Here is a 27,259-nt window from a genome sequence, read left to right as displayed (position 1 = left end):
CTCTTTCCCCTTTTTACTTTCTCCCCCTCTCTCTCTCTCTCTCCTCCATTTTTCTCTTCCTTCTTTCCTCTCTCGTCCTTCCTAGCTCTCTCTCCCCTGCTGGAAAGAGTCATGAAACTGCTGTTGTGATTTACTTTAGAAATAATGCTGGTGATGATGCTTTTCTTTTTGTTCTGATCCAGGTTGTGGCAGACGTGATTGAAGACGTGTGTACTGAAATGGGACTGCAGAACCCAGAGGCTGCTGAGGAATATTCTATTTTTGTCATCACCAATAGAGGTATTTGCTTTAAGTGCCAATTTTGGCACGTCTGTAAGGCAGGGCAATGTGAATACAGTAAAAGGGGAAGAAAAGAATAGCGTATTTACATGAATGGCAAGCATGTGAAAATGGTGAGAGTGATTGGATTATACGCTACAGTCTCTTGTGGTATTTTCCAATTTTTGTTCCAGGGAAAAATGTGCAACCACTCAGCAAGAAGGATTATATCCTCGATGTGGCTGCAGCGACAGAACAAGACGATCCAAACTTCACCTTCTGTTTCCGACGTGTCCTCTGGATTCAGCCTCTGAAATATGAAAATGAGTTATGTGTAACTGTGCATTATAACCAGGTACGCAAGATACTGTGATAATCAACAAGCTGTGTCTGCCTGCTTGTTATGAAGAGGGACAATTAACACTGCAGTGTTGAATGAATTCTGACCTAGATTGAAAAAAGGGATGATTTCAAATAAGTGTAAGATGGTGGTGTCAAAACAAAATGGATCTCGTTCTCCCCCCTTCAGTGAGTGGTTTCGCAATGCAGCCCGGAACAGTAGCAGTACTGTAATCTGGTATTTGCCACTCTTCCCACTTCTCATTCGAGCCAGTTGCTAACCTCCACTGTGTGCTTATTACATACCAAGACTCCCTCACAAGGACAGGCATTGAGAGCATGAATCCCAAGCTGTTACTGAAGCAAAGCTGAAAACAGGCTTTTCCTCAGCTCAGTGCTCAATGGCTTCTGTACCTGTGTTCCCAAGTTGCCAATTCTGGGCCCTGGAGTTCCTAAGCTCACCAGTTGTGGGATCTAGTATTCACAAGCTCAATAACTTTAGTTCCTTGTGTTCCCTAGGTCACTAATCAACTAGTTTGCAATACTTCACTTTATTGTCGCCAAACAATTGATACTAGAGCCTACAATCATCACAGCGATATTTGATTCTGTGCTTCGCGCTCCCTGGAGTACAAATCAATAGTAAATAGTAAAAATTTAAATTATAAATTATAAATAGAAAATAGAAAAGGGAAAGTAAGGTAGTGCAAAAAAAAATGATCCGGGTCAGGATCCGTCAGGATCCGTTCAGCAGTCTTATCACAGTTGGAAAGAAGCTGTTCCCAAATCTGGCCGTATGAGTCTCCAAGCTCCTGAGCCTTCTCCTGGAGGGAAGAGGGATGAAAAGTGTGTTGGCTGGGTGGGTCGTGTCCTTGATTATCCTGGCAGCACTGCTCCGACAGCGTGCGGTGTAAAGTGAGTCCAAGGACAGAAGATTGGTTTGTGTGATGTGCTGCGCCATGTTCACGATCTTCTGCAGCTTCTTCCGGTCTTGGACAGGACAACTTCCATACCAGGTTGTGATGCACCCTAGAAGAATGCTTTCTACGGTGCACCTATAAAAATTAGTGAGGATTTTAGGGGACAGGCCAAATACTAGTGGATCTAAGGCAATAATAGGTGGAAATGACATGTAAGTAAATTAACCCCAGCCTCTCAGAATGGGATTTGTTCGGTGTATTAGTCAGCTATAGAGGGCTATGCGGCAGGGTAATTCTAGGCAGCTTCGAGAGTAGGTTACGTGGTCAGCACAACATTGTGGGCGGAAGGGCCTGTAATGTGCTGTAGATTTTCTATGCTCTATGTTCTATCACAAATATACGTCTGCTTTCCAACCCAGATTGTTGCAGATTACGTGAAGGGGCTCTTTCATGTTCTGAGTCAGGAGATGATCAGTGACAGTAAACTCCAGCAAGTGTCAAAACTGGCAGCTCTGCAACACCGGGCAAAGGACAGTCTCTATCTTCCCACCATGTGAGTCCATTACAGAAAGCATCTTCTTGTCCATGTTCAGGATTGCACTTCTAGTGAAGGTGACATTTATTAACCACACCTAATTGGTTCTTGAAATGGTGATGATGACAATCTTCCTCAACCACCTGAGTGCTTTCGGAAGTTCCATTGGTTATGCAGTTCCAGGGTTTAGGCTCAGTGAGACTAAAAGAATGACAATTATATCCACATCAGGGTGGAATGCTACCTGCAGCCTGTTCAGTTATTGTTCCTGTGCTTGCTACAGTCTTAGTGCTCTGTATTTGGGAGGTTTAGATAGATGATTAGGGATCTCCAGAGGTACATTGGAAGATATGAAGCCACAGATTCATAACGTCTTATTAGCTTTCTGAAAACTTTACCTGTAGACAAGTCAGCTGGAACATTTGTTGAAGCAACAGGCACAATCTTGACCTCAGACCATGTCTCATGGAGATGAATTTGCAAGTTGATAAATAGATCCTGCAAGGCCTAGAGCAAAAATTTGGAGACTTTTCCAACTAGAATAAACAAAACATTGCCTTTTGGGTCTAAAGTACAAGAAAAGCTGCTTCCTTTCAACATTTGATTCTTGAACCAACCAGTAAAATCCTAATTACTGCAGTTTAGCAACATTGTGACCACATTCACTATCTTGCTCTAAAATTGAACTTTCTTTATGTTCTAGTTGTGTTTTCTTGTAAAAGTTGCGTATAATTTATGATTATAAATGATTAAGATCAGTCTGTGGTCAGGGGCAAGAGGGTGTGACTGTGAGTGAGGCAGATAAGGGAATCTGAAATAATGTTGGAGAAAGCCTCTGCCCTTAGTCTAGTCCAACAGGTCTGAGTTCTAGCTCCCTGTGTGGACAAGAGTGGAGGCTGTTGGAAGGTTGATCAATCTAACCATGGCACCGTGGTTCAGGGAGTCATTCAAGGAGGGAGAGAGACGAGAAATGTTGCTGTAATTGGAAATAGTACAGTCAAGTGAATAGACACAATTCTCTGTCTCAAGGGTTAAGTGTTCAGATGAATCTGTTGCCAGCCGGCTGTCTGGGTTTGGAACATCTCATCTGACCTGCAGAGGAATTTGGAGAGTCAGGGGAAAGATCCAGTTGTCCTGTTCCATGTGGGTACCAATGACACAAGAAGAACAAGGAAAGAGTTTTTGCTAAGGGAATTTAAGCTAAGAACTAAATTAAAAAGCAGAACCAAAAAGATGATCATCTCTGAATTGCTACCTGAGCCATGTACAAATAGGCGAAGAGTCAATAAGATTAGAGAGTTAAATATGTGGCTCAGTGATTGGTGTGGGAGAAGTGGGTTTGAATTCATGGGACGTTGGCGCTAGTACTGGTGAAGGAGGAAGCTGTTCTGCTGAGATGGCTCCACCTGAACTATGCTGGAACCAGAGTACCAATCGAACACATATCTGAGGCTTTGGATAGAGTAGGGGTTGGGTTCAGCATATCGGAAAAAAACGGATAAAGTAAAAGAGAAGCTGAGCACAGGATAGGTTACTGATGTTTCTAGAATGAAAAATAACACAAAAAGTTTGGAAAGGGATAAGAGTTTAATTTCAGGCAACACAGAGAAGAGGAATGGTGAATACAGGACTGTAGGTGTTATATTTGCATGTAGTATCCAAAACAAGGCAGATGAGTTTACAGCTCAGTTAGATATTGGCATCATGGTTGAAAGAAGATCACAGCTTGGAGGATGAGACAGGCGGGTGACTAGAGGCTCTGGACTGGCTCTGCTGGTGAAAATGAAATCAAATCTTTAGCAAGAAGTGACACAGGATCACAGGGTGTAGAATGCTTGTGGGTAGAGTTAAGAAAATGTAAAGGTAAAAAGACCCTGATGGAAGTTATATAGAAGTCTCTGAATAGTAGTTGTACAAATTACAACAGGAAATAGAAAAGGCATGTTAAAAGGGCCATATTATTGTGGCCATGGAGGACTTCAATATGCAGGTAAACTGGGAAAATCAGGTTAGCACTTAGTCCCAAAAGAAGGAATTTGTGGAAAGTCTACAGGATGGTTTTGATTTGACGGGGACACTAGCTGGGACGATGGTTGAGCAACAATGGCTAGAGTTTCTGGGAGCAATTTGGAAGCTGCAGAGGATAAGTTCATCCCAAAGAAGAAGCATTCTAGAGAGAGACAAGGAAAGTCAAAGGCACCATAAAAACAAAAGAGACACTATACAATATTGCAAAGTTAGCAGGGAGCTAGGAATTGGGAAGACTTTAGAAACCAACAGAAGGCAGCTAAAAAAGCAGTGTCGGGAGAAAAGGTGAAACATGAAGGTAAGCTAATCAATAACATAAAAGAGGATGTCAAGAGTGTAAAGGAAAAGAAACGCAAAAGTGGATGCTGGACTGCTGGAAAATGATGCTGCTTAAGTTGTAAAAGGAAACAAAGAAATAACGGATGAACTGTATAAGTAATTTGTGTCAGTCTTCACTGAGGAAAGCACAAGCAACACGCCACAAATTCAAGACAGTCATGTGTCAGAAGTGCTGCTAAGGAAAAGGTTTTTCCAGTGAGAGAGTCTAGGACCAGAGGCCACAGCCCCAGAATAGAAGGACATCCCTTTAGCACAGAGATGAGAGGAACTTCTTTAACCAGAGAGAGATGATTCTGTGGAATTCTTTGCCACAGAGTGTTGGGGAGACCAAATTATTGGCTACATTTAAAGTGAAGGTTGATAGGTTCTTGATTAGGAAGGGTGTCAAAGGTTACAAGCAGAAGGCATATAAATGGGGTTGAGTGGGAAAAATGATCGAATGGTGGAGCAGACTGAATGGGCTGAGTGGCTTAACTCTACTCCTATATCTTCTGGTATAGTGATGAATTTATGATTTTCTCATAAATGCTGCTTATATGATATAATGTGTCTGTGATGCTTCTGCAAATAAGTTTTTCACTGCACCTGCACATCTACATACTTGTGCATGTGACAATAAACTCAACTTTGACTTTTGCTTCTTTTATTTCCTCACTACTCTCCTGTCCAAGTCAAGTTGGACAAAGCCCCATCATGTATGAAGACAACAGTGCGTTAACAACTTTGCTCAAGAAACATCAGCAACAAAGTATAGTGTCATGCCATATCTATATAAGTAGTTAGTAAATTGATAATTCATTGTGAAGTTAGAAAATACTCGTAACACTTGCCACTTCAAGGCATCTTTGGAAGCAGGACGATACAGGTTTGATATTTGGTTCCTTTGCATCCCATAAACAGTCAAGTAAGTACAAAGTGAATCATAGTCCACTGTCAGACACTAATTCTGCTGTTAATCTATGCAGAGTCATTGTCAAAGTCTGGAGTCGAGATTATTGTGATATGCACAAAAAAATGTATGTATACGCTCAAAGAAAAACTTGCTTCCAGCAGCTTCACGGGCACGTAGCAACATCCACAAGAAAAATATAAATTAAATAGAAATTACACATAATTTTTACAAGGAAAAAAATAATAACAGGAAAAATAAAGTCCATTTTAGTGCAAAATGGTCAAAGTGGTCACAGTGTTACTAAACTGTAGTGCTAAGGGTTTTGCTGTTGGATACAGAACTGAATGGTTGAAGGGAAATGGCTGTTCTTGAACTGGTGGTGTTGGCCTTCAAACTTTTGTCTGATGGTGGCTGTGAAAAGGTGGCATGGTGGGGATGTTTGATGAAGGATGTTGCCTTCTTGAAGCAACATCTCCTGTAGATGCTAACTGTGGCGTGGAGGGTTGTGTCCATGCTGTATTGGGCAGAGTTCACTACTCTCTGCCACTCTTTATATTTCTGCACATTTGAATTGCCAAACCAGACCACGATGCAACCAGTCTGGATAGTGAAACCCAGTACAGCACACCAAAAGTCCACTTCTACTCTAAAATAGTACATTCTACTCTCTAATACCTGCATGTCTAATTTCAATTAATACTTATTGTACAGTGATGAATACAATTACAGATTGTTCCTTTTTTGGCAATAGTCTCACGAACCTGTTAAAAAAGTCAGTTGTTTTTTTGTGATCTTAATGCTACCTTAAATTTTATTGTTTTGCATTACCAGCAAACTGTATACATTGGCACAGGTTCCTCCAACTCTGTATTAAGGTTTAGGCAACAATACAAACCTCTTGACCATGGCCTGACAAATGATGGTTCCAGCATATGTGGTATGTAGTTGATCTGCCATCCTTTCTTCTGAGAATGCTGGGAATACCTATTGGTCTTCGGTTAGATCTGTGATCATATCATTAAATGGTTGTAAATCGGCACTTAGATACTTGTCAAAGCCTGTTTATCTTCTAACGTGAATTTGTAGACCTGCTTTAGTACTTTAGTTGTTCAATAGGTGTACTGGGAAATCGTTGTCCACAATTTCTGGTGTGAAACTGGAACTGCTATTTCCAAAATCCAATAATCAAGAAATAGTACAGAACAGTAATTTTATCAATCAAAAGTTCTCCCCAATTAGTCTGCAGTTTTATCACTGGCTGCTCAGTATAGTCCACAACATCCTAGCACACTCTACGTTGAAATTGTCCCAAGCCTACCAACAGTTTGAATAAATCCTAAAATTGACCCTGTTAAATCTCATCTCCAGGGTTTTTTTATCATTCCAGATTATGGCCATAATATCTTGTCGCCTCACACTGCAGTGTATGTGGTAAGACTTGGATAGGTTGGGTGAGTGGGCAAACTCATGGCAGATGCAATTTAATGTGGATAAATGTGAAGTTATCCACTTTGGTGGCAAAAATAGGAAAACAGATCATTATCTGAATGGTGGCCGATTAGGAAAAGGGGAGGTGCAACGAGACCTGGGTGTCATTATACACCAGTCATTGAAAGTGGGCATGCAGGTACAGCAGGCGGTGAAAAAGGCGAACGGTATGCTGGCATTTATAGCGAGAGGATTCGAGTACAGGAGCAGGGAGGTACTACTGCAGTTGTACAAGGCCTTGGTGAGACCACACCTGGAGCATTGTGTGCAGTTTTGGTCCCCTAATCTGAGGAAAGACATCTTTGCCATAGAGGGAGTACAAAGAAGGTTCACCAGATTGATTCCTGGGATGGCAGGTCTTTCATATGAAGAAAGACTGGATGAACTGGGCTTGTACTCGTTGGAATTTAGAAGATTGAGGGGGGGATCTGATTGAAACGTATAAGATCCTAAAGGGATTGGACAGGCTAGATGCGGGAAGATTGTTCCCGATGTTGGGGAGGTCCAGAACGAGGGGTCACAGTTTGAGGATAGAGGGGAAGCCTTTTAGGACCGAGATTAGGAAAAACTTCTTCACACAGAGAGTGGTGAATCTGTGGAATTCTCTGCCACAGCAAACTGTTGAGGCCAGTTCATTAGCTATGTTTAAAAGGAAGTTAGATATGGCCCTTGTGGCTACAGGGGTCAGGGGGTATGGAGGGAAGGCTGGGTTCTGAGTTGGATGATCAGCCATGATCATAATAAATGGCGGTGCAGGCTCGAAGGGCCGAATGGCCTACTCCTGCACCTATTTTCTATGTTTCTATGTTTCTATATAAGTGGTATGAGTATGTTACTCAAAGTAAAATTGTACAGGTACTTTTTAAAAGAAGAATGGTATGGAAAACTGCCTACAAACACATCTATAAAAATGAATGGCACCACTTATAATGATGTTATTCATGTTTTTGGGAGTTGTCCTTCCCTTGTAAATTACCATTAACTCTGATTCACGGCAAATTTCTGGCCTTCTTGTCTCCCTTTTCCATGAATTTCGCCATCCTACATCCAACATCAGGCATTAGGCTTTTTGTGCTTACCAGCTTACCTCCAAGTGCAAGATCTAAATGTTCCCCAAAGATGCAATACCTTGATATGTTTTTGTATGCCATGGTATAATCATTCATGGTTTCTCCTAGTTTTTGATTGAGTTATGCAGGCTTTATAACTCTCCATGATCTCAATGACTCAGGTTTGAAGTCTTATTCTAACCCGTGAACTACCTCTGACAACAAAAGCTGAGTTCTGCCAAGAAGACTGCTTCCTTCCATTCCCTCCTTGAGCATTCAATGTCTTCACACTTTCAGCTCAGTCTACCAGCACAAGGAAAGGATTAGCCTGTAGGATGTGAATGATTTGTATGCTTTGCATACTGGCCCAGACTTCCCGTGAAGTACGCTCAAGCTTGAACTGCTGTTTACTTTCTTTTCCCATCAAAGCGATGTTGCAATATTCTAGTCTCCTACAAAAACAGAAAATGCTGGAAAACTCAGTAGATCAGGTGGCTCCTATGGAAAAAAAAACAATTGACATTTCAGGTCTGTGACTCTTTCTCAGATGCTGACTGGCGTTAAGTTTTCCAGTTCTGATCTTGTTTTACTTTCACTCTTCTCCTTTGTGTTTGCACTTTTATCTTGACATATGTGACCAATTGCAGATTTATGCCACCTTCCTTGCTTTCCTTAAAATACAGTTGGTGCATTTTTAAAAACACACATGCTGTTTACCAAGACAACATAGCTGCCTACTGTACTCCCCGCCTGCCTCTGTTCAAACCTTCAATTGGCCTTACAGAGCTTACGTTCAGAAGTTAAACCTTCGGAATACATTTCCTGCTCTTTCTGGTGTTGTTCCTTCCAGCTATGGGGCTTTGACTCCATAAGATAAATGCTGCTCTTAAAGATAAGAGTCAGATTTATTTCTTTTTAACATCCCATGTTACCAGCTAAATGTATTCTACGGTAGACTTTAGCTGCTGGACTTCATGTAAGCTCTGTTTACTGTAATAACAGCAGAATACAGAAGCTTCAAGCAAGGATGTTTATTCTAACTTCAGCAGCAAGAAACTTGCTCTGCATATTGCATTTATTTACACAGTTACATAGAAATAAACCACACTGAGGACATCCTCCAAGTAAAATGCTAAAAGGAACAAATTTGGCAGATTAAAACTGTGAATCGATGTGTCATAAGCACAGCAGAATTTTATTCCAGCCACAGCTGTTACCTCTTTGCCTGGCATACAGCATTGATATCGAGCCATGGGGTCCATTGTGTTCAATGAAGTGTCTGCCAGGACCAGACCCGGACTGTCAAAGGAGGAAATGCTAACCTTGTGAGACTCTGCATGCTAAACAATGGGCACAACCCTTAGACTAAAAAAAGCAATCCCACAACTAATAGATCATTTAAAGTTGTGCAGTCCTCTAATGTCCCCATGTCGATGAAGCTGGACAATCAAATACGGAAGCTATTGAAGACCATTCTCAATGAGTGAGTCCAGCAAGTAGAAGTCAAAAGACAAAGAATTTGCAATGCTGTATGCTATAATTGTTGACAGGACAAGCCAACTCAGCTTCTTCATAAAGTTACAACCATTAGAAAATGCAATAATCAAAGAATACTTTTCACTCTAAATTATACCAGGAAACTGCTAATAGCATAGACCCAGATGACTTGTTTTGCTGAACATCCTATGCCTCTAACCAAACTGTTCCAGTACGGTCATAACACAGCTATTTACCCAATAATATGGAAAATTCACAGGCATGTCCTATTCAGGAAAAAAAATGGAAAAAATTGTTTCCAGTTAATCACCACCGATCAGCCTGCTTTCTATCATTCACAGAGTGTTAGAAGTAATGTTGACAGTGCTGTTAAATGAGTATAACACCTGTGAACTCTGGTAAAACTTGTATCATTGAGTAACAAGGGGAAAACATACCAATGAATGGAATCATCTTACACAAAAGAGGATACATTTTGTAGCTAGTGGTCAGTAATTCCATCCCCATATTTCACTGTAGAAGTTCATACCAGTACCCACGAAGAGCAAGGTGAGAAGGTGAGCTTCCTCAAAGACTATTGACTGGTGTCAGTCACATCTACTATAATGAAGTGCTTTGAGAGATTGGTTATGACTAGAATTAGTTTCTCTCTTAGCAAGAAGGACTTAGACCCCTGGCAATTCACCTACCACTACAACAGTTTTGCAGAAAATGCAGTCTCACTGGCTCTCCACTCTGCTTTGGAGCACCTGGACAACAGCAAAACATATGTCAGGCTGCTGTTGATCAATTACACTCAGCATTCAGTGTTATCATCCTCTCAGTATTAATCACCAAACTTCAAATCCTGGGCCTCTGTACCTCCCTCTGCAGATGGATCCTCAACTGCCTCATTGTGATACCAGTATGGATTAGAGGTAACACCTCCTTCTCACTCACAATCACAATCCTCAAGGATGCGAGCTTAGCCCACTGCTCTACTCTTTCTATACTCATAACTGTGGGCTAGGCACAGCTCAAACACCATCTATAAGTTCACTGATGACACCATTGTTTCCAACAGAATCTCAGATGGTGATGAGGAGTGAGATAGATCGGCTGGATGAAGTAGTATCACCACAACAACCTTGCACTCAAAGTCAGCTAGATCAAGAGATGGATCGTGGACTTCAGGAAAGGGAAGTTGAGAGAGTACACAAAAGTCAGTGGTGGAAAGGTTGAGCAGCTTTAGATTCTGGATGTCAGCTTTGCCAAGGATCTGTTCTGGACCAAACACAATGATGCAATCACAAAGAAGGAACACTGGCAGCTCTACTTCATTTTGTATTTGATGTGATTGGTATGTTATCAAAAAGAATGCAGATTTCTGAAGATGTGCAGTGGAGAGCATTCTGACTGGCTGTGTCACAGGCTGATATGGAGCCTCCAATGCACAGGTCCACAAGAGGCTGCAGAAGGCTGTAAACTCGATCAACTCCTGCACGGGCACAACACTCCCCTCTATTGACGACATCTTCACGAGGCTGTGCATCAAGAAGGCGGCATCCATCACCTAAGATCCTCGCCATCCAGAACATGCCCTCTTTTCATTGTTACCATCAAGGAGGAGACACAGGAGCCTGAAGACACATACTCAGTGCTTCAAGAACAGTTTCTTACCTTCCATCATCAATTTCCGAACTGTCTATGAACACTATCTCATTATTCCTTTTTTTCCGCTATTTATTTATTTTGGTCATTTTATGTTTTTATTCTGCTGCTGCAAAACAACAAATGTTATGTCACAATAAACCTGACTGTGACTCTAAGTTCCTAAGACCATGTCCTAGGCCAGGCTGTCTTCAGTTGCTCTGTTCCTTCCATTGAGAAGTCAGAAGTGGGGATGTTCACTGACATGTGCACAATGCTCAGTTCCATCCGCAACTCCTCCACAAATGAAGCAAGTCCCTGTTTATACACAGCCACAGTAAGACAATACTAAGGCATAAATTCTGTGGCTAGAAGAACAAGTCAAGAGCTGTATATCCTGCAAGAGTGACTCACCTCAAGATATCCTAAAATCTGTACATGACGCTCATCGGAAGTGTGATGGAATACTATCAACTTGCCTAGATGAGTGAAAGTCCAACAACACGCAAGCAGCTCTGTACAATCAGGGACAAAACTGCTTGCTTTATTAGAATATCATCCACCACTCTAAACATTCATTCCCACCACTAGGATGTACAGTGTACCATCTACAAAATACATTTCAATCACTTGCCTGGAATCTTACCTCCAAAACTGTAACTTCTACTATTGTCACCAAATAGCTGATCTCTGAAAACTTGCACTCAATCCTCACTCACACTTTAGGCGAGGAGATGGTGAGGCTCGGGTTCTTTGAGGCTTGGGTATGGACTCCGAGCCAGAGATTGGGCAAGGACCCAGAACCTGGGACTTGACTCGGGCTCAGACTCCAGAACTAGGCGAGGACAAGACGTGGCTCCAGGATGAGGAGTGGCAAGAGGACTGGACGTGAGACTCCTGGACAAGACAAGGGAACCCCAGCACAGGGCGAGGGAACCCCAACACCATGCTGGGCAAGGTACTCCTGGGCTGGGCAAGACACATGGACAAGACGAGAACACAAAGCCGTGGCGTGGACAGGACAAGGTTCTTGGACATGGCTAGGACTGGATGAGACCTCGAAGCCTTGACTTGGTCGAGGGAGAGACAGGAATGCAGAGCCTTGGTCAAGGGAGACAGGAAAGCAGAGCCTTGGTCGAGGGAGAGCCAGGAACATGGAACACAGAGCCGGGACCCCTCCTTGGATAGACAGTTCCTTATCTTGCTGCAGCAATAGAACTTGACAGTGGTGAGGGGAAGGGGAAGGGGAAGTGACCCCTGACACACCTCTGTCCTAAAGTTTGAACAAAGACATACCTCTTTTATACAGAAATTGACTGAGGTGGATACAGAGATTGACTAATTGATAACCTTGTGCATGTTCAAATTCCTTATTTGTATAATCAATCACCAATCTCACCACAATAATACAAGTGTTAACAGCCAATAGAATCTATGCATTGAAGGTCAATAATATTTCAGAATTAGTAAAATAACTGAGCAATAGCAAATGTCATCCTAAAGTCCTTTGCTTGCATCCTTATCTTTTTTTGGTATGCCAAGTAGCCGCAATGACGATCAACCAGTAGCACTTTCATCCACTGTGATGAGGTGCTTTGAGAGGTCAGTCATGAGGCACATCATCTCCTGCCTGAGGAGTGGCTTGGATCCACCCCAGTTTGCTTAGCATCACAACAGATGCTATTTCATTGGCTCATCACTCAGCTCTGGAACATCTGGACAACGGTGATACATACATCATGATGCTCTTCATTGACTACTGCTCAATATTTAACACAATCATCCCTCAAAGCTAATCCACAAGCTCTAAGAACTAGGCCGCGATACCTCCTTGTGTAACTGGGTCCTCAATTTCCCCAGACTGTACGAATTGGCAAAAACAGCTCCTCCACAATCACCATCAGCACAGAGCTGTGTGTTTAGCCCCCTGCTCTACTCGCTTTATACCCATGACTGTGAGGCTAAGTACAACTCCAAAGCCATATTTCAGTTTGCTGACAGCACGACTGCTGTCGGCCAAATCCAAGGTGGCGGTGAATCCGTATATAGGAGGGAGATCGAAAATCTGGCTGAAGGGTGCTACAACAATCTCAACCTCTCACTCAAAGTCATCAGCACCAAAGAGCTGATTAGTGACTACAGGAAGAAGAAACCAGAGGTCCATGAGTCAGTCCTCATTATGGGAGAGGGTCAGTAACTTTAAATTCCTTGGTTTTATTATATCAGAGAACCTGTTCTGAGACTGGCACAAAGTGCTATCACGAAGAAGGTACAGCAGTGCCTCTACTTTCACAGAGGTTTGCACACATTCGGCATGTCATCCAAAACATTGACAAACTTCTACAGATGCACATTGGAGAGTATCCTGACTGGTTGCATCACTGCCTGGTATCGAAATACCAATGTCCAAGAATGGAAAAAACTGCAGCCTAGTCCATCATAGACAAAGATCTCCCTACAAATGAGCACATCTCCAATGAGCACTGCAACAAGAGAGCAGCACCCATCAACAAAGACCCCACCATCCAGGCCATGCTCTCTTCTCACTGCTGCCATCAGGAAAGAGGTACAGGAAGTCTTAGGTTCCATATCACCTGGTTCTGGAACAGGTATTACTCTTCAACCAATAGGCTCCTGAAACAGCATGGATAACTTCACTCACCTTGACATTGAACAGAATCCACAACCTATGGACTCACTTTCAAGGATTTGACAAATTATGTTCTCAGTGCCATTTATTTACTTTTTTTCTGTATTTGCAGATTATCATCTTCTGCACATTGGGTGTTTGTCAGTCTTTGTGTGTACAGTTTCACTGATTCCATTGTGTTTCTTTGTTCTATTCTGAATGCCCACAAGAAAAATGAATCTCAGGGTTGTATATTGTGACAAATATATACTTCGATAATAAATTTGCCTTTGAACTTTGAAAAGGCTCTGGTCCCACAGTGTACAAAGGGGAGCTCTACTTGTCAAAGATCTTTCTTGCCTAGGTTGACTGTACACTATCTGTGAGTTATGCTTGCCTTGTCACCGATATCCACACTACCACAAAGAATAATGAGGATAGGAGATGCTTGGAACACTATCATCCGTAGTCATAGATCAGCATGACTGGGAAGAGTATCACTTGTTTCAAGAATCACCCCTTGCATTAATGATCAGTGAGGCACACGCTACTAGAATCCCTCACCCTCCATGAACAGTCAACGAAGAGAAAAGGTATTAACCGGGAAAGGAGTCTACGCTGGCCAGGCATTTCTCGTGGTCCCGATCTCCACATGTCCGTGGGGTCCTCCTTATCCACAATGGTTGGTCTCTGGCTGCTGGAGAGTTATTCCCCCTGCGTATTTGGATCTTATACTGAGTCTTACACTGTTCCTCATCAACTGAACTGGTGGATCTCCATCCCACTGGCTCAAGGTCACCTGACCTACCTGGGTCACCTTCTTACTGATCAACAGGGCTATGACCAACATTGTTTCATGGTTCTTCCCACCCCAGCCTTGTATATTTATGTTTTTACACTCCGACTGGTCCAAACCAGTTAAACGGGGCAATCCAGATAGAGTCTAACAAGATTACAGATTGCTTCATTGGTATGTCCGGCAGTTTACATAATAAGTAGCTACTCCTCTGAGGATGGTCTCAGATTTAGCAGGTCATTACCTGAAGTTTCTTGTGTCCACATTCAATTGCTCTGATTAGATTGTCCCAGATCAAGAACCAGTTCAGAGTCCACGCCCTTTACATAACAAGTAGCTACTTGTCTGAGAATGGTCTCAGATTTACAGGCCATTACCTGAACCTTCTTGAGTTCACATTCAGTTGCTCTGATTAGATTGTCCCAGAGCAAGAACCAGTTCAGAGTCCACAGAATGGGGGGAAACAAAGACAATTGGTTTGTCTGCTTCCCCTGTCCTTGATTCATCAAATCCACTACTTTCTTCTGGCCAACATGATCCATCATGGCTGCTGAATCTAAATCCTGGAACCTCTGACCCAACAGCATTGTGGAAGATGTCTTCACCATCCTACAGTGATGGAAGAAGGCGAATCACAATACCTTCTGAGGGACAATTAGGAAGTGTCAATAAATCCTGGCCTTGCCCCAGATCCAAAAAAAAATCAATCAAAAAGAATCCAGTGCAATCTAAAGTTGCACTACTATAGCCTGCCAAAGCTATTTTGTCGGCACAACAGAAGGCTTGTGAGAGTAGAGGGTAAAATGAATGCAACAAAATATAGGGAAATCCTGGAGGAAAACCTGATGCAGTCTGCAAGAGAACAGTGATTTGGGGGAAGATTTGTTTTCCACCAAGGCAATGACCCCAAGCATAAAGCCAAAGCTACACAGAAATGGCTTAAAAGCAACAAAGTTAATGTCCTGGAGTGGCCAAGTCAGAGTCCAGACCTCAATCCAATTGAGAATTTGTGGCTGGACTTGAAAAGGGCTGTTCACTCACAATCCCCATGCAATCTGACAGAGTGTGGGCAGTTTTGTATAAGAGAATGGGGAAAAATTGCAGTGCCCAGATGTGCAAAGCTGATAGAGACCTATCCATTTTATTTGTTTTATTCTATATTATGTATTGCATTGAACTGCTGCTGCTAAGTTAACAAATTTCACGACACATGCCGGTGATACTAAACCTGATTCTAATTCTGATTCTGAAACCAGATTTGCTAATTGCAGACAATTCCTTGGGAGGGCTATTGATTTGCATTGAACATAGATGTAGTTTGAAGAGTCAAGAAATGAGCCCCATACACTCACAGATTAGAGTAAATGAAATCTGCTCATTTCCTCATCTGAATTCTCCTGAGCTGGTGAAATTATATATCAAAGGTTACATCTACCAGAGGATAAACGGGAAAATCAGAGTCTTGGGTGACCATAATGGGACTTTACTAAAGGTCCAGATTGTGTGATCTACAGATCTCCTAGTAGCTTAATTTGGTGTTGACGATAATCCACTTTTTTTAATAAATTCTTATTTTGTTTCTTTCTTTCTTTCCAAGTCGTGAGGTGCAGGATTATATCCCTACCCAAATTTACCAACATCAGCGTCCACAATCCTGGCTGAGTATGATAACTCAGGATGCCCAACATGTTCAAGCCCTCCGCCCGCACCAAGCCAGATCGCAGTTCCTTGGTAAGTGTCCAGTTTCACACAGAGGGTCATGATTTACTGTTGGTTTATGATAAGGAGTTTCGACCAAGACTGACCTTGGTGTAGCTGTATGATTCTCCACTGATTACAATGTGGACACTAAGTGGAAAATGTGGAATAGAGGAATTCATGGAACAATACTAGCTCAATTGATTTCAAGATCCCATGCCATTGTTAAGGGTTAGAGGACTGAAATTGCTCAGTAAGAAGGATGGGAGAAACATCCATAAACTCAGTTCTGCATTTGGATGTCAATTCCGCATTTGGATGTCATTTTATGAAGGAGGGGGAGGGAATGTTGACTCAGATCATGAGAGGCCTGCATCGGGCATTTTCATACCTTACAAGGTGTAGATTGGAAGTCTGTGTGGGGCGCCACTCCTCACACAGACACTAGAGCAATGTGTGGTTAAGTGCCTTGCTCAAGGACACAAACACGCTGTAACAGCTGAGGTTCGAACTAGCGACCTTCAGATCACTAGACGAACGCCTTAACCACTTGGCCACATGCCCAACATTTTATGTTATTAAATTCCACGATGTGGTCTGTAGACTTCCATAGATATGACAACATGGACAAGGTATTGGAGAATTCCTATAGCCATTGGAACCATAAGATGGAAGAAGAGCATTGCCTTCCTTGCTGTTTGTACTCCCATCTCATTAAACTGCTTCTGTCTCCACCTAAGACTAGACTGTGACTGACTTTCTTGAGAATGATTTTCTTCTACCCAATATTGTCCTGATCAACTCCCACAAAATGTATAAAACTTGGGTAGAAGAAAATCATTCTCAATTCCCAGTGATTGGCTGGGACAGAAAGATTTTGTTGGCTTTAGCAGTGGGAGGAAAGTGAAAACAATCGTCTTCAGTCCAGATCAGATTCTTTCATGCAGTGATCACCAATCCCATCCATTGAATCTCTGATCTGTCCGATCTGTTCAAGTGACTGCTTTCTCTGTATTCCCACAGGACTTGTGAGTGCATTTCCTATGTTTGGTTCCTCGTTCTTCTACATTCAGAGCAGCAGCAACAGTGCAATAGTTGCTCCCTGTATTCTAGCTGTCAATCAAAATGGACTCAATTTCTTGGACGAGGAGACTCATGTGAGTAGTTAAAGATAATTTCAGTCGGTTAGAAACAACGGAGACAAAGGACATCACCACACTCAGCTTGTTTATCCCTCATTCACTCCCCCATTCACATACTCATCCAATGAATCAACCATGCAGGTAATATATACAAAGGTCACATTACAAAACTAGGAAAATGTTTGCAAAAATATTTGTTTTGTCAATGTTTATTTCTTTATTAGTCATTATGGGATGTTGATGTTTCGGGCAAAACCAGCACTGCTTGTTCATCCCCAATCACTCTTGAAAATAATGAAGGCATATTCACAATGATATTGGATGCAGGGTTCAAATATTTATCCTTCAGTGACAGAACTAAGACACGATAATATGGTCCATACAAGTGTTGGCATGCATTTGTCGCCCTTGTGTTTCTTGGTGGCATGGGATGTTGACTTGGGAGCTGCAGTCAAAGAAGCCTTAGTGAATTTCTATAATACATTGAAACATGCTAAAGCAATGTTGTTTTGCAAGTGGACGGAGTTAAGTGGAGGATGCCAATGAAGCAGTTTGCTTCGACCTGGATGGTGTGTACTACAGCATGGCTGAACCTGCATTCATCCAGACTATCAGAGAGCACTCTCCATCATACTCGTGACGTGCCTTGTAGATAGCGGAGAGATCTTGAGAGCTAGACAGTGAGTCACTCGCCACACAATACCACTCTCTCAGCTGCACCACACAATACCAGTCTCTCAGCGGCTGAATGCAAACAGCCATTAACTGCAAATACCCTTTGCTCACACAGTTAATGGTTTCCCAAGCAGAGGCTAAAAGAGCATCTAGAGTACCCATACATCCCTTATCACCAGCTCTTCGGCCAAAAAAGCACAGCAGCCTATTTTATCATGTGCCGTAGTACCCTGAGACCTCACCCCTAATAATCCACTCCAACATCTTCCCAACCACTGAGTTCAGACTAACTGGCCTATAGTTTCATTTTTTCTACCTCTCTCCCTTCTTGAAGAGTGGAGTGACATTTGCAATTTTCCAATCTTCCAGAACCATTTCAGGATCAAGTGATTCTTGAAAGATTAATACTAATGCCTCCAACAATCTCTTCAGACACCTTTTTCAGAACTCTAAGGTGTAGACCGTCTGGTCCAGTTGACTTATCTACCTTCAGTCCTTTCGGTTTCCTAAGAACCTTCTCTCTAGTAATGGTAACTTCGTGCACTTCATGCCCCTGACACCTGGAACTTTCACCATACTGTTAGTGTCTCCCACAGTGAAGACTGATGCAAAATACTCGTTCAGTTCATCTGCTATTTCATTGTCCCCATTACTACCTCTCCAGCATCTTTTTCCAACGGTCCAATATCCATTCTCACCTCTGTTTTACACTTTATGTATCTAAAGAAACTTTTGGTATCCTCTTTAATATTATTGGCTAGCTTACTTCCATATTCCATCTTTACCTTCTTAATGACGTTTTAGTTGCCTTTTATTGGTTTTTAAAAGCTTCCCAATCCACTAACTTCCCACTAATTTTTGCTCTATCATATGCCCTCTCTTTAGATTTTGTGTTGGTTTTGACTTCTCTTGTTAGACACAATTGTGTCATGTTTCTCTCTTCTTCCTCTTTGAGCTGTGTATATCCTGTGCCTTCCAAATAGCTTCCAAAAAGCTTCCAAAAATTCCAGCCATTGCTGTCCGCCATCATCCCTGCCAGTGTTCTTTTCCAAACTATTCTAGCCAACTTCTCTCTCATGCCTCTGTAATTACCTTTACTGCACTCTAATACTGATACATCTGACTTTAGCTTCTCCTTCTCAAATTTCAGGGTGAATTTGATCATATTATGATCTACTTTCCCCTAAGGGTTCTTTTACCTTAAACTCTCTGATATATTCCAGTTCATTGCACAACACCCAATCCAGAATAGCTGTTCCCCTAGTGGGCTCAGACATGAGCTGCTCTAAAAAGCCATCTCATAGGCACTCCAGAAATTCACCCTCTAGTTATCCAGCACCAACCTGATTTTCCCAATCTACCTGCATATTAAAGACACCATGATTATTGCAATATTGCCCTTTTGGCATGCATTTTCTGCCTCCTATTGTAGTTTGTAGGCCATATCCTTACTACTGTTTGGGGGTCTGTATTTAACTTGCATCAGTGTCTGTTTACCCTTGAAGTTCGTTAGTTCTATCCACAATAACTTAACACCTTCCAATGCTATGTCAACTCTTTCCAAAGACTTGATTTCATTTTTTACCAACTGAGTAACTTTACCTCCTTTGCCTATCCTTTCAACACAATGTGTATCCTTGGACATTAAGCTCCCAGCTGTAATATTGTTTTAGCCATGATTCAGAGTTGCCTCCAACATCACACCTGCCAATCTGCAACTGTGCTGCAAGTTGTCCTCCAGACACCTTATTCCGTATTCTACGCGCATTCAGATACAACGCCTTCAGTGAGGATCCTCAATGATGGATGCTGCCTTCTTGAGGGACAAATCTTTGAAGATGTCCTTACTGGTGGGGGTGGGGGGGGGCAAGCGTCAATGATGGATCTGACTACAACCTTCTGCAGCCTGTTTCAATCCTGTGCCTAGGAGCCTTCATACCAGTCAGAATGCTCTCCACAGTACACCTGCAGAAACATACCAAAACTCTTCAAACTCCTAATGAAGTATAGCCACTGCCGTACCTTCTTCTGATTGCATCAATATGTTGGGCCCAGGATAGATCCTCTGAGTTGACGTCCAGGGACTTGAACCTGCTCACCTTTTTCCACTGCAGGCTCCATGTTCCATGTTCCTCTGACTCCTCCTTCCGGAAATACACAATCAATTCCTCGGTCTTACTGAGGCTGAGTGCAAGGTTGTCGTTGCAGCACCAATCAGACAGCTCATCTGTCTCACTCCTGTACACCTCCTCATCACCATCCGAGATTCTGCCAACAACAGTTGCGTCATCGGTGAATTTATAGATGATATTTGAGCTGTGCCTAGCCACCCAGTTATTAGTGAGGAAAGAGTAGAGCAGTGGGCTAAGCACACAGCCTTGAAGTGTGCCTGTGATGGCTGACAGTGAGGAGATGTTATTTCTGATCCGCACTGAATGAAATCAACATGCTAGTGAATCTTTTGCATGTCTTCCTTAGAAGAACAAAACGACTTTACACTTTGGTCATGGATGGCCTCAGCAAATCTGATATTACTTACAGCATTTTGTATTTATAAAGTTTATACCAGGAATTCTCGGCAGATCAAGCATTTGTAAATGGAATGAAATGAAGAGTAAATAAGGTGATAATGAGACAAAAAGCAAGAAGTCAGACTAAAAGAAGTGTAAATGGAGAAGCAACACGCACAAAATGCTGGAGGAACTCAGCAGGTCAGGCAGCATCTATGGAAATAACTAAACAGACGACGTTTTGGGCCAAGACCTTTCTTCTGGGGTCTTGTTTGGATTCTCAGCATCTGCAGATTTTCTCATGCTTCTAACATTTCAGAAGGATGACTTTTTTAAAAATCAAAACTGGGATAAAATGGAGACTACGAAGTTTTAAGAAACAAAGAATGTGGGGGGAGGGGAGTAGAAAACAAAGGGGAAGATGTTTGATAGGTGGAAAGTAGTCAGAGAGCAAGAGGAATAATAACACAAGAGTAAATGAAGTGATAACTGGGCAAAAAGCAAGAAGTCAGACTGGAAGAAGTGTAAATGGAGAAGGCAGGAATAAGCAAAGCAATGTCGGAAAGCTGAAATTGAAATGTTGAAAATATAGGTTGTCTGGAAGTGTTGAACCTGACTTGGAATGTTGAAGGTTAAATAGGCTGATCAGAAAAGAAAACTGCTTTCTCTTGAACTCTTTGGAAAGGACAGAGAGTTCATTTCAGAGTGGGGAAAGACAATTTAAGTGAAGGGGAACTGCTTATATGGGGTTCAATTTATGAACTGAATGGATTCATTCCATAAGGTGATCATCTTATTTGTCTTTGGCCCACCCATTGTAGAGGAGATCACATTAAGAGCATACACGCTGTTCTGAACTGTAATAAGTAAATCAACTGTTTCATATGGGAAGTACATTTGGATTCATAAACAATGTGAAACAAGAGATGAAATAGCAGAAGTGACAGTTGTTGGTGGTGATTGAGGAATAAACTGGAGAGGAATGATCCCCCTGGAACTCCTGGGGCTGGTGGAAGGGGAAGGAAAGAGAAGGTAGATCTTGCAATGCTGCTGTTCTCAGGAAGGGAGGGAAAGGGATGAGGACAAGGCCCAGAAAATGCAAAAGGGATTATGCAAACTCAAATTTCTAACTACTTGCTGTATTGCATGTTTATTTTCTGTTAAATTTCTGTCATAGCAAGGATGTCATTCGCTGCTATCCTCTAAGCATTGCAAAGTAACATTTCTCCTCAATGTCCCAATCCACCCTTCGCCCATCATCAACACCCCTTCTCACGCAGCTGTAGAAAATGCATCCGCTGTCCATCTCCCCGTATCCCACATCCACCGACCCCTGTCTACCTTGCTGTTCCGATAATTTCAATGTAAGCTGCAAAAGCAACATTCAAACTTTCAATCAGGTATATTTCAACCTCACTGACTCTATGATAAGTTTAAGACTTTTAGACAATGGGCCTGCCTCTCCATTTTCACTTCCTGTGGGCCATTTCGTTTTGCATATCATCCCTGTTGTCATTTACTGTCTCCTATCTTCTCCACCATCACTTTATGACCTTTTATTCTTCTCACCCTTACTTTTTTGTTACCATCTTAAAACTTTGATCTCTTCATACTTCAGCTCTGAATAGAGATGTTTGACCTGAAATGTTATATCTGTTTCTCTCTTCAAAAGTATCATTTGACCTACTGAGTATTTCCAGGATTGTTTGTTGATAATTATTAATTCTAATTTAGAAGGACATTAGGTCCCTCTGAATATCGGTCTTCCCCAGGTTCTGGCAGGGTTCTGTTCCCATGAAGTGGGAAAGAAAGAAAACAAGAGTAAAGCTCCAATAATCGTCAGACCCATTATTCAGAAACCCCTGTGGATTGGCAACTAACTCACCTGGGCCCCATTCCCACAGTGGATCAGCAAATTTGCGGGTGACACCAAGATTGGGAGTGTGGTGGGCAGCCAGGGAGATCATCAAACCTTGGAATGGGATCTGCACCAGCTGGACAAGTGGCAGGTGGCATTTGAGGCAGCCAAGTGTGAGGTGCTACACTTTGGGAGGACCATCCAGGGTAGGTCTTACACAGTAGGGCACTGAGGAGTGCAGTAGAACAGAGGGATCTGGGAATACAGATCCATAATTCATTGAAAGTGGTGTCACAGGCAGATAGGGCCATAACGAAAGCCTTTAGCATATTGGCCTTCATACATCAATGTACTGGGTACAGGAATTGGGATGTTATGTTGAAATTGTATAAGACATCCATGAGGACTAATCTGGAGTATTATGTGCGGTCACCTATCTACCAGAAAGATGTAAATTAGATTGAAAGAGTACCAAGAAAACTTACAAGAACGTAATGGGTCTGGAGGATCTGAGTTATCAGGAAAGGTTGAACAGATTAGGACTTTGTTCCCTAGAACGTGGAAGATTGAGAGGAGATTTGTTTGAGGTACAAAAAATTATGAAGGATATAGATAAGGTATATGCAAGCAGGCTTTTTCCACTGAGGTTGGGTGAGACAAGATCTAGAGGTCATAGGTTAAGGTGAAAGGTAAAATGTTTAAGGGGAACATAAGGGGTAACATTTTCACTCAGAGGATGGTGGGAGTGTGGAACGAGCTGCCAGCACAAGTGGTGGATGCGGGGTCGATTTCAACTTTTACGAGAAATTTAGATAAGTACATGGACGGGAGGTGTAAGAGCCATGTACCTATTTTCTGTCCGTATTGTATTTTGTGGCGTGTTTATTTTGGAAAACTGTCACATGGGTTGGGACTTAGCAGAAGCAGATGAGTATAGTTAAGTATTCACGCTTGTTAGTTTAGTTTAGTCTAATTGAGAAGGGGGTAAGCCACGGGGTGATTTTTTTTTGTTGAATACTAATTTAGTTTGACCGCTTAGTTACGCTACTTGCGATGTCATTGAAACTCTAACTAGATCATTATTAGACCACTTAGATATGGATAGAACACTAATTCTGATGTTGTAATTAGAAGGCTTATTTACGCTGACTTGAACGCTAAGATTGCTATATCACTAATTTAGTTTCATTAGTTTTTTTTAATTTTCACAAGATCGTTCACCTTTGCTGGTTTTGTAATAAATGAAAGTACCTTTCTCGACTTTGGAACTTCATTATTTGGAAGCTCGTCATATGGTGTCAATCTCCTGGCTTAGTCTCCCAACGGTTTTGATTTCTAAAGTAACCTCTATATCTTGTCAATTAAAAAAAAGTTACACCAAACCAGCACCAGTCTATGGCTAAGGATTGCCTCAGACCCACTGGCCAAATTGGAATCTGCACATAGAAACATAGAAAATAGGTGCAGGAGTAGGCCATTCAGCCCTTCGAGCCTGCACCACCATTCAGTATGATCATGGCTGATCATCCAACTCAGACCCTGTACCTGCCTTCTCTCCATACCCCCTGATTCCTTTAGCCACGAGGGCCATATCTAACTCCCTCTTAAATATAGCCAATGAACTGGCCTCAACTGTTTCCTGTGGTAGAGAATTCCACAGATTCACCACTCCCTGTGTGAAGAAGTTTTTCCTCATCTCAGTCCTAAAAGGCTTTCCCTTTATCCTTAAACTGTGGCCTCTTGTTCTGGACTTCCCCAACATTGGGAACAATCTTCCTGCTTCTAGCCTGTCCAATCCCTTTAGAATTTTATACGTTTCAATAAGATCCCCCCTCAATCTTCTAAATTCCAGTGGGTATAAGCCTAGTCGATCCAGTCTTTCATCATATGAAAGTCCTGCCATCCCAGGAATCAATCTGGTGAACCTTCTTTGTACTCCCTGTATGGCAAGAATGTCTTTCCTCAGATTAGGGGACCAAAACTGCACACAGTACTCCAGGTGTGGTCTCACCAAGGCCTTGTACAACTGCAGTAGTACCTCCCTGCTCCTGTACTCGAATCCTCTTGCTATGAATGCCAACATACCATTCGCCTTTTTCACTGCCGGCTGTACCTGCATGCCCACTTTCAATGACTGGTGTATAATGACACCCAGATCTCGTTACACCTCCCCTTTTCCTAATCGGCCACCATTCAGATAATAATCTGTTTTCCTGTTTTTGCCACCAAAGTGGATAACCTCACATTTATCCACATTAAATTGCATCTGCCATGAATTTGCCCACTCACCCAACCTATCCAAGTCACCCTGCATCCTCTTAGCATCCTCCTCACAGCTAACACTGCCGCCCAGCTTCGTGTCATTCACAAACTTGGAGATGCTGCATTTAATTCCCTTGTCTAAGTCATTAACATCAACACAGGAGCTTGCAGCATGTTGATTGATTCTGTGTACAGTATTTGTGGTTTGAACACAGCATTGCGTGGCCAGCACTGGGGACTGTAACTCGATTGTGTGGCGTTTGCCTGAGGGTTCACCGCTTTGCTTTGCTGAAGTGCAGAAATACTCCAGTCGCTGACGTTTGAAATGAAGGCTGTTTGTTCGGTCTGGTTTTAAGCACTGTGGATGCATGGACAGTTTGTTTGTTGACTACGCTTGTTGAATCGAATATCACCAGTGCTGCAGACAAAGAGTTAATTGCGAGTGGGGAAATTAAAGAAAGCAATGAGTGAATCAAAACAGGGAACTGACGTCAGCGAACTTCTCAAAAGGGAAATTAAATTTACTTCGAAAGCTTTAGCAGGTAGAATCAAACATCTTCAAAAGGAGGATAAAACAAATGTGAACACGATTAAATGTTTATTACCATCAATTAATGATCGTATGAAAATTAAAGAAAATGCCTTACAAGTACAACCTCATCGAGAGTTCTTGACTAATTTCTGTGAAGCTGTTGCAAAGCAACATCACATGCTAATCTCCTTATTTCCCAAGCTCAAGCAGGAAAGACAAAATAGATGTTTTTCAAGCATTGATCGCTACTGTAGTGCATTCATAGAGGATGAAAAATAATTATTGAACCAGACATGTTATATTGAAGGTCATGTTCCATCAGACAATGTTTCTCATATTCCAAGGCATGTTTTGACTACGCATAGAGCAGAGGACCCAGAAGTTGACGGAGCCCTGAGCAACAAATGTCAAATGTCAGCGCTTGAAGTTCTGCTGCAGCCAGAGCATCTTCTGTATCTTGCGCTTGCTCTGCATGCATTAAAATGGAGGCTGATTTAGCTACATTAGTTTCTTGGCAACAATTATTGAAGAACAAACATGCACTGGAAGAGCAAGAGGTAAAGCTATGGAAAAGGAAGCAGCAGGAAGAAATTACCACACAGGATGCCAAAGTTAATGTGCTAAGCGCTTCAGAAGTGATGAGTGCTGAAAGTGCTCCAGCAGGACAGTCCTATGGTGTGAGTTCCTGTATTGAAGAAAACTAAAATACTCAATGTCAATGCTGATTCATTTGTTCCTCAAGTGCCTGAGACACATGAACAAGACCCCCAAGAGATAGTTCAGGTTGTTTACTCTCAGCCTGCACTAAGGAGGCACTCTGAACTTATGTCATAACCAACAGCTCAAAACATGAAACTTCATGTTGTATTTGACTGTGGAGCAACTTTTCATGGAATATCACTTAATGCTCAGCTTTTACAGGGACCAGGCCTTACTAGCTCACTGATTGGAGTCATAACCAAATTCAGAAAAGAACCACTGGTGACCATGGCAGATATTGAATCAATGTTTCAGCAAGTTTAAGTACCTGTGGAAGATGCTGATCTGCTGAGGTTTCTCCAGTGGCCTGGTGGTGACCTCAACCAAGATATGGAGATTTTTAGAATGAAGGGACATCTCTCTGAAGCAACTTCATCACCAAGTTGTGCCGATTTCACTCTTAGGAAATGCACAGAAGACAATGAAGAACAGCTTTGTCATGAAACAGTAGATAAAGTTTTATATTACCTCCATGTTGATGACTGCCTTGTGTCAGTGTCCTCTGAGGAAGAAGCGGTGTCTCTCTATCATGACCTTGCTCATTTGTGCTAAAGGTGGCTTTTGACTCACAAAGTGGATAGGCAACAGACATAGTGTGCTGGCTGTGATACCAGAAGAGCAAAGAGTGAAAGGCTGAAGGATTTGGGGATTTGGATCAAGCTATACCTTCGATGGAGAGAGTACTGGGTGTGCAATGGTGCATTCAGTCTGATACTTTCAAGTTTAAGATCACAATCCAAGACAGACCACTCACGAGAAGGGAGATCCTCTTCACAGTTAGTTCTATCTATGATCCTTTTAGGAACCTTGAGTCCAGTGGGGCTACCTGCTAAGAAGATCCACCAAGATCTGTGTATGAAGGGCTTGGTTGGGATATGTAAGGAAAGGCTCAGTTGCCCTTGAGTGATCAAACTGGCTGGAAGAACTCTTCAAGTTGGAAGGCTTCAAGGTTGTTAGATGTTTGATACCTCTAGATTTTGGAGAAGTTACTGCTGCATGGTTACAACACTTTACAGACGCAGGCGAAGATGGCTATGGAACAGTGGCCTCCCTATTGTTAAGTAACATGCACTCTTAGGTGTACAGTGCTTTTATTATGGGAGAATCGAGGGTAGCTCCATTAAAGTCAGTTTCCAGCCCTTGTATGGAGCTCGCCGCTGCTTTGACAGCAGGCTGTGTGGATACATTGTGGAAGAAGGAGTTGCACATACAGCTTCCTGACTCTGTTTTTTGGACTGATAGAATTTCTGAAACTTTGTTTGCAATGAAGGTTTGGAACCTGGAAGTATATTAAGAATGAAACTTCTAGGTTCCAAAGCTTCATAGCAAACAGAGTTTCAGAAATTCAAAAGATCTCACAAGCATCTCAATGGAGGTACGTAAACACTATATATAACCCAGTAGATGTGGCCTCCAGAGGGATG

The 27,259-nt window shown here is 42.2% G+C and overlaps 1 protein-coding gene across 1 annotated transcript in view; it reads left to right on the top strand.

The window, feature by feature from the left end:
* The window catches only part of myo15aa (myosin XVAa), a 215,240-nt gene that overhangs the window by 175,450 nt on the left and 12,531 nt on the right, over positions 1-27,259 (top strand). The window contains exons 56-60 of the mRNA XM_063059557.1: positions 183-279; positions 453-613; positions 1,937-2,070; positions 15,997-16,130; positions 17,121-17,254. Coding sequence (XP_062915627.1) covers positions 183-279; positions 453-613; positions 1,937-2,070; positions 15,997-16,130; positions 17,121-17,254 — 660 coding nt within the window. The remainder of the gene's footprint in view (positions 1-182; positions 280-452; positions 614-1,936; positions 2,071-15,996; positions 16,131-17,120; positions 17,255-27,259) is intronic.

The sequence above is a fragment of the Mobula hypostoma genome, chromosome 9 (genome assembly GCF_963921235.1).
Source record: "Mobula hypostoma chromosome 9, sMobHyp1.1, whole genome shotgun sequence".
Classification (NCBI taxonomy): Eukaryota; Metazoa; Chordata; class Chondrichthyes; order Myliobatiformes; family Myliobatidae; genus Mobula; species Mobula hypostoma.
The sequence above is the reverse complement of the archived record's forward strand: the minus strand, read 5'-3'. Positions and strand labels throughout refer to the sequence as shown.